Source organism: Hyalella azteca, unplaced genomic scaffold, assembly GCF_000764305.2.
Source record: "Hyalella azteca isolate HAZT.00-mixed unplaced genomic scaffold, Hazt_2.0.2 contig2229, whole genome shotgun sequence".
Lineage (NCBI taxonomy): Eukaryota > Metazoa > Arthropoda > Malacostraca > Amphipoda > Hyalellidae > Hyalella > Hyalella azteca.
This window is the reverse complement of record NW_025932512.1, coordinates 1-8906: the sequence shown is the minus strand read 5'-3', so window position 1 is coordinate 8906 and position 8906 is coordinate 1. Positions and strand designations below refer to the sequence as shown.

The 8906-nt window shown below is 35.1% G+C and overlaps 1 protein-coding gene across 1 annotated transcript; it reads right to left on the bottom strand.

The window, feature by feature from the left end:
• Positions 1–102: 102 nt before the first annotated feature.
• LOC108677621 (striatin-interacting protein 1 homolog) lies at positions 103–8772 on the bottom strand (the record flags this gene model as incomplete). Its single annotated transcript, XM_047885504.1, has 10 exons — positions 103–240; positions 1752–2059; positions 2630–2742; positions 3824–3867; positions 4018–4201; positions 4451–4578; positions 5176–5292; positions 6156–6310; positions 7320–7517; positions 8655–8772. Coding segments are annotated over 10 exons (1503 nt in total), but the record flags the coding sequence as incomplete, so codon positions are not given.
• Between the last annotated feature and the right edge of the window lie 134 nt (positions 8773–8906).

The following is an 8906-nucleotide window of genomic DNA, read 5'->3' as shown; positions in this document are numbered from 1 at the left end:
CACATGTTACAAGTAACACCAGCACATGTTACAGACAACACCAGCACATGTTACAAGTAACACCAGCACATGTTACAGACAACACCAGCACATGTCACTGACAGTGTGGGCGTGGTGATAGCGGCGCGTATTGAAGCGGTCAACCGCCGCTCTAAGTGAGCACTCTTCGGTCTGGAAGTCCCAGGGCCGAGCGTCGGGATCGTTGCCGTAAGCCCAGTCATCGTTGAGACGATGGCGAACCTGCATTACAAATACATTAATTATTACTCAGTACTTATCTTTGCATACTTCAACCAATTTGCATCTATACATACTCCTGCAATTACAGGGTCATCAATATTTAGCGTTACATAGTTTTTTCAAAATCAATACGCTCGCAAAACCGTCAAATGTGTCGTATGGAACCATGTCGACTGTTCTCCGGAAGGACCTAAATTTGTCCCCCATTCAAGCAAGTCAAAAAACACCAACTGTCTGCTCAAGTTGCTGACAAACGCCTCCAAAGATCCAAGATTCTTCTTTCCCGCATTCATGATGGCACGTTGCCAAACCTCGTTTTCAGTGATGAGAAGATATTCAATGTTGAACACCACTTCAACTCCCAAAATGATCGAATTCGGTCGAAGAATGGGACGGAGGATCCCGTGTGGTGACTAGGAAGCAATGCCCGACCTCAGTGATGGTCTGGGCAGCCGTAACAGAGTCCTAAAGGAGTCCCCTCTTTTTTGTTGACAAACGGGTGAAATTGAATCAGAAGAACAATCGAGATGCCATCCTTGTTGGTGCAGTGTTGCACTGGGCACGAAAGCACTTCAAAAAACGCCCCTGGTCGTTCCAGCAGGAGTCTGCACCATCCCATGAGGCCAAATCGACTCAGAGGAGTGGCTGCCCGAGAATGTTCCTCACTTCATTACCAAAGATGGATGGCCCTCATCGTCACCCGATCTGAATCCTCTGGATTTTGGGATCTGGTCATACCTTGAGAGCAAGGTCTCGACCGTTCACCATAGCAGTTTGGACGCCCTAGAGGTCAAACTGCTGAAGAAGTGGGCCAAAATCCCGCAGAGTGTCATTCGTGACTCGTGTAAGGCTTTCTCTAAGCGTCTACAACTCGTTATTGATGCAGATGGTGGACATATTAAATGAAATTGTGGGAATTGTATCTCTGAACCTCTGCCTACATAAATACATTTTCAAACATTCATAATTGTGTTTCATATCATGGTTCTAACCACTCAAAGTTGTAACGCTAAATATTGATGACCCTGTACTACTTATTATGGTGGCGAACTTATATTATAATTCTTAGTTATTCGCATAATTCAAATAAAATTTTATAGTGAACACTTGTTGTCACTTCTGGCTATTGTTCTTCAACAGGGACAAATTTTCACTAACAAATTTTCGAGGAGCTCCGAATAATGCACATTTCTAACATCATTTAATTAAATAAACAATCAGCAGCAGAATCAGCAAAAAAAACAAATAGCAGCAGCAGCCCAAACAAAGAATATCAAGGATTCTGTACATTATTATAAATAATTAAAAGCAATGATATATAAAAACAGCAACTGTAATGCTAAATTCAAAATAAGTAACAAATTTGATCCCTATTTTTGAGCATACAAATGCCACAAATGGTGCTCACCATCTGCTATTGTAATGCTAAAAACGCTAATTACTACCTATATAAACCACAAATTTGATTCGTTTGAGTGTTCACCATACATGTTCACCATCTTCTCACTCACCATGAGAGTACGTTTAAGGATGGGGGCGCTTTTAAAGACGACCAGCATCATGATGCGGGAATGCTTCCACTTGCACAGCTTGTTCAACACGCGCAACAAGTTGATACAAGAGAACATATTTCGCCAGCAACACGCAGCACTCGTCTCGGCGTTGTTGATACCAGCTGTTGAACTGTTGTTACCGTTGTTGTTATTGTTATTATTATTATTGTTATTGTTGCTTGTAGATGGTGATGGAGAGGGTGAGGATAGTGAGTGGGCATCTATGCTTAATAAGTTGCTGCTGCCGGCGTCAAAAGATTTCCCATCTGCACGAAAAAAATTAATAGGTAATATCGTAAAACTAATAATGGAAACCGTCTGCACTTACAGTTACACAAAAAAACTAACATCGTTAAAATAATGGCACATTTGCTGCACTTAGGACTTAGCACTGATACCTACTTTTTGCTGGAAAAAACTGGGTCAGGATGACTCGCATAGGGATAAAAACAGCATCGCTACTAGACAATGACCCGATCATTACTCAGAGTGTATACAGCAGGTAATCTGTACTCTGAATTCAAGTCACGGAAATTTAAATTCAATTATCATTTGTTTGAGTCAAAAAAATTTTGTTTCAATGGATAGCAGGGAAGAGCATAACTGAAAATCACTCATTCAATTTTCAACACATATATGACAGCATTGATCAGTACATCAGTTGTACTAAGTAGAAACAATTAATAATTATATTGTATTAATTAATAGCTCTGACCCTGAGGTTGTACTAACTCGAAACAATTAATAATTATATTATATTAATTAAGAGCTCTGACCCTGAGGTTGTACAGAGTCTAAACAATTAATAATTAATTATAATAATTAATAGCTCAGACCCTGAGCGTCTAGAGCGCCCCCAGCAGCGGCCCCGATGCAGGCCAGGAGAGCGTCGCTGCTGAGGTCTGCGCCTTCACCGATCACGCAAGACGGGAAGTCCAGCAGAGCGATTCTATAAAGTATATAATAATTATTATGTGCTTTATTTGAATTATACAAGCTTGGTCTACAACTGGTAAATAATTTCTAAATAAAAAAGTAATTTAAAATATTAAAAATTCCTAAATATATTTTAAGTTAAGATGGCCTGCTTTTAAATCAACGGGAAGTCCAGCAGAGCGATTCTATAAAGTATATAATAATTATTATGTGCTTTGTTGAAATCACAAAAGCTTGGTTAACAACTGTTAAATAATTTCTAAGTAAAAAAGTAATTAAAAATATTAATAAGTCCTAAATATATTTTAAGTAAAGATGGCCTGCTTTTAAATCAACGGGAAGTCCAGCAGAGCGATTCTATAAAGTATATAATAATTATTATGTGCTTTGTTTGAATTATACAAGCTTGGTCTACAACTGGTAAATAATTTCTAAATAAAAAAGTAATTAAAAATATTAATAAGTCCTAAATATATTTTAAGTAAAGATTTCCTTCTTTTAAATCAACGGGAAGTGCAAAAGGGCGATTCTACAAAGTATAAAAGATTTACTGTACAATTTTTGCATTAGTATACGGTAGATATTATAATGGATATGATATTTTGAATATTTATCATACAGGAATAAATCAAGAAGGGCAATTCTAGATATATAGTAGTTATTATATGATACATATAATAATGAATAACTGTACCTATGTAATAACTACTATATATTATTATATGATAAATATAATAGTTACACACAATATTTTGAACTTTTACATGATGAGAAGTCTAGAAGCACGATTCTAAAAGGTATATAATAATTATAATGTACTCTTTTCTTACTATATATTATACATAATAGTTGTTTAAAATATAATCCACGTTAAAATAAGAAAAAATTATACATCGGTAGATCTAAGCGAGAAAACCGACACTGGCAGTGAAAGATAGGTTATCTATTGCATTTCTAGCTTCGATCTAGCAACGATCTAAATCATCATTGGGAAGTATTTGTTTTAAATTAAATCAATAATGGAAGCTTTAGTTTTAAATCGAAACAATAACAGATGCATTCGCTTTTATTCGAAATAAAAAGATTTTGCTCACGTGTTTTTAGTGCGGACGTAAGACATGATGTTTTGGTTGAAAAACTTGGAAGCATTTGTTTTTAATAAAAGCAATATGGAAGTTTCAGTTTTAAATCGAAACAATAACAGATGCATTCGTTTTTATTCGAAATAACAAGATTTTGCTCACGTGTTTTTAGTGCGGACGTAAGACATGATGTTTTGGTTGAAAAACTTGAGTATGAGCGGGATGCAGTTGGCGAAGACGAGATGTTGAGACATGAACTCAAACTGATACACGTGGTTCAGTTTGAGATGCTTGAGGAGGAGTAATAGTGAAGCTGACACAGACTTTACTAATATTTCTTTGTGGCGGTTAACGTCCAGTCCCAACTTCATGCTCTGCACCACAGTTAGCCTGCAAAATTAAATAATCAATAACAAGTCAATATTTTTGTTAGGTTTAGTATTATTGACAAGCAAGCTCTTTAATTAATAATGAAGCACTTACGGCATTTCTTCAGCCAATACATCAGCCATGATGTCAATGGAGTCGGTCTTGGCGTTTAAATGTCAGGGCTCCAACCTCTTATGAACTCTTAACCATTTCTGACAGCATGACTCCTGTAATAATAATATAGTATAATTCTAATAATGAAGCACTTACGGCATTTCTTCAGGCAATACATCAGCCATGATGTTGATGGAGTCGGTTTTGGCTTTTGATGTTGGGGCGGCGGCGAGCAATACCTTGAGTAGGGCAATCATGCACTGCGGCAGCGTGGGCAGCAAACACTGTAGTGAACATAAACATTCATCAAAAATCACATAAGTATTATATACTCATCTATTTACTTGTATTGTTCTCATTTTTTAAAGAGATGTTCAAATTCACTGTAGATTAAAAAATGTTCAATATACGTAAAAGTATTCACTATTGTCACAACCGTGAAAAGGTGTGTAAGTTGGACTTCCTACTCATAACATTGAAATCGTCTAAAAATTCATTTAATTTTGGATACGAGGCAGTCTTAATCGTATTTTATCTCGAGGAAAATATCATTACATCCCAGTCCTCAAACGTATTATTTTTTGGAGAAAATATCTCACGGGCTGCTTTTCAAGCTAGTTTAAAAGCATAAAAAGATCCCTGACCATTAGTACCTGGTATAGGACCAATTGTTACGGGCTTCTTGTCATGCTAGTTTTAAAGCATAAAAAGATCCCTGACCATTAGTACCTGGTATAGGACCAATTGTTACGGGCTTCTTGTCATGCTAGTTTTAAAGCATAAAAAGATCCCTGACCATTAGTACCTGGTATAGGACCAATTGTTACGGGCTTATTGTCATGCTAGTTTAAAAGCATAAAAAGATCCTTGACAATTAGTACCTGGTACAGGACCTCAGCAGGCGTCTGCGGCACGTCCTTCTCTGGTCGGGACATCGGGTTGCGGTTGACTTCGTCTTCACGCTTCATTTGGACCTCACTCAGCGAGGTGTAGATGTGCTGCACGAGGCATGAGGTATACAAATACTATGAGGTATACTGGGACTATGAGGAGTCATGACATGAGGTATACTAGGAATATGAGTCATGACATGAGGTATACTAGGACTATGAATCATGACATGAGGTATACTAGGACTATGAGCTATGACACGAGGTATATCAGGCATTTATGTAATGTGTTGTAAGAAGCATTAGGTATAATATGACTCTTAGGCACGACGATTGTGACGATTGCTTCATCTTGTGCTATTATTTCATTTTTTGTACTGTTTTTAAACAGGGTTGACAGACGGTCATTTTTTTGGGACAAATTCCGTGATTTAGTTTATCTCAATTGCGTTGGCCGGCTAAAATTTATGATAGGGGTACTTCCTAATTAAATTTTAAATACTGCAAAAAGAGAATAAATGGAATTTTTATAGTGGAACCTACAAATAAACTACCTAGTATACGTATATTGAGTTATCGGCCTTTTTTGTTCTCGGATTTGGCTGATTTTAGGCAACCTGAATTATGTACCACTACGTCCTGGAGAAATACATTTCGTGGTACGCATATGTATCACTTCGGAGTCAACGTGTTAAGTTCATGCATCTTGTGCTGCGAGATACATTAGATTAAGCTAATGTTTCAATTAATAAAAATGGCTAATGATGCGTCTTACATTAAGACATTACAAGAACAAGATAATATAAAAACAAGACATTATAACAAGATATTATAACAATAAGACATTATAACAAGATATTATAACAATAAGACATTATAACAACAAGACATTATAACAATAAGACATTATAACAAGATATTATAACAACAAGACCTTACAACAACAAGATATACAGAACACAAAAACAGACTTTGTTGAGTGTGTGGACGCCCTCGTGTATGGGGGGCGGCAGGCCCGCCAGGGTAGTGCGGTCACCCACGAGCTGGAAGCCCACAAATTTCTCGCGGCTCACGTCCAGGAAATTGTCAACGTCTTTTTGACGAACCTTCGGAGTCCAAGGCAGGCCTGAAATTTTAAATTGTTTAATTATTTTATTATTATTACATTTTATTATTATTAAATATTTATTAAAATTTTCTTGTACTTCTGAGAAATTATTCAATAAAAAATATGAAAAAAATGAGAGCCAAAATCATCTTCACCAATTTCGATTCAAAATTATCTTAAACATCAGTCGCTAACAAAGATTATATTTAAATATCAATCATTTAAGGGAATCTTTAGCTGTAATGAAACAATGCTTTAAATGGTAAAATTTTATGCATTTTCAAGACGTTATTTGAGATTAACATTTTAAGAAATATTTAAATTAAAGAAAAATTAAAATTTTTCAGCACCAATTCTCTCCTTCTCTCTTAGTCTTTCTTTCCATCTTGTATCAGTTTAAAACTCTTTTTCAAGTTTTAAACTTTATATCAAGTTTTAAACTTTATATCAAGTTTTAAACTTTATATCAAGTTTTAAACTTCATGACAAATTTTAAACTAATGAAGTTTTAATTTTCAAGTAAATTTTTCCATGTTTTAAACTTTGTTGGCGTTAAGTTTTGAACTTTTTCCCTGGACTTGGTGAAGGCGCAGTTCAACTTGAGTGTAATTAAATTCAGTACGTATGCATCGTGTATATACAAAATAATAATCAGCTTATCAACTTATTTAATAGGTATAAAAATCAACTCAAGCAAATTTACAAATTCAACTTTAATTTGACAAGGAAAACTAACCAAAAGTTCCAAAGCATAGGAAAACTGTTATATTATATATTATTTTATAACCGTATATTATATTATATAATATAATATTATAATATAATATTATTTCAAAATGCTATTGTATAGTATATTATATTTTTGTAAATAATACCTATTCTTCAGAAGCATTCTTATATTAGAAGCACCAGCCGTCATCTATTATTATTTATTATTATTATTAATAATTATTATCATATTATAAGTAATAATAACATTATAACAAACAATAGATGATGGCTGACGCTGGCACCAACACCAACCAACCTTTATTGGGGGGCGGGGGTGGTGCAGGGGTGTGGGGGAGGGCTGGGGTGAGGGGTCGAGGGGAGCCTGAGGGGTCTATTTCATCAGCCCCCCTCATCCCCCCCTCCCCCCTCATCTCCCCCTCGTCAAGGGGACCATCGGGGGAGACTTCCCCGCTGCTGGGGTCGTCGTCGCTGATGCCAGAGTCGCTGTTGTCGTCTGACAATAATAAAATATTATATAGATATAATATCCTGATTATAGAATAAGATATTGTTATAATAAATTAATTATATAGTATAATATATTCGTATTATATCCTAATTCTGTAATAAGATTTTGATATAATTACCTAATTATATAGCAATATATTCATATAATACCCTAATTATATAATAAGATATGATATAATAACTCAATTATATAGCAATATATTCATGAATATGTAATATTCATATTTAGTAATTTATTCATATTCATAATTCATATATTTATAGAAATAATTCATTTAATCCTAATTATATGATAAGATATCAATATGCTAATCGCAATGACGAACTAAAAGGCTTCATTACCAAGTTAATCATTTGACAATCTTAACCATGAACTTGTAAGCTCCAGTACCATTCATGAGCCCAAATAAGGGAACTAACGAATAAAAAAACTTTACAGTAACGAACAATTAGAACAAAATATGAATTTTCCATTGTCACATGATAAAAGAACGATGCGGTCAAACAGTAAGGAAAGTAATTTATTTTAGTTCATTTTACGACAGTAAATTTCATTTATAAAGATAAAAACATGAATGTACCCAGAAAAATGGATGGTTAATATAGTTCAAATAGTGAGTCAAAACTGGGTCAAGATGACCTACACAAGGGCACAAACTACATCGCCATTTGGACAAAGACTCATAAATTTCTCTGAAGGTGAAAGGTGTTTAAGATCAAAAGAAAACGTGGCGGCCGTGCAAAAAGTATGCAATTCTTTGGCCCAATAAACTTCACTTATCATGTTGCGTCCATAATATAAAACCATAAATGATAAATTCAACTAATAATACAGTGTTTACTTAATACAGTGTTTATAATATATATACTTACTTACTATACATATATATAATATACTATATATTTACTATATAATATATAGTATATTATATAATATGTATAATATACTATAGGTACTTACTATATATATATAATATAGACATATTTTTACTAGAATCTGGAGCGTCGCCGCTGTCCTGAGAAGACGAGCATGATAAATTCAACTAATAATACAGTGTTTTAATGAATGAAAATATATAATAAATGAATGAAAATATATAATAAATGAATGAAAATATATTACTAGAATCAGGAGCGTCGCCGTCCTGAGAAGACGAGCCTGGGCCTCCAGCCTCGTCCTCTCCTGCGAGGTCCAGCTCGCCCATGCTGTCGTCCAGGCTGCTCTGCTTCATCAGGGATTGCTGCTCAGACAGAGGCAATCATTGGGGATTGCTGCTCAGACAGAGGCAATCATTGGGGATTGCTGCTCATACAGAGGCAATCATTGGGGATTGCTGCTCATACAGAGGCAATCATTGGGGATTGCTGCTCATAC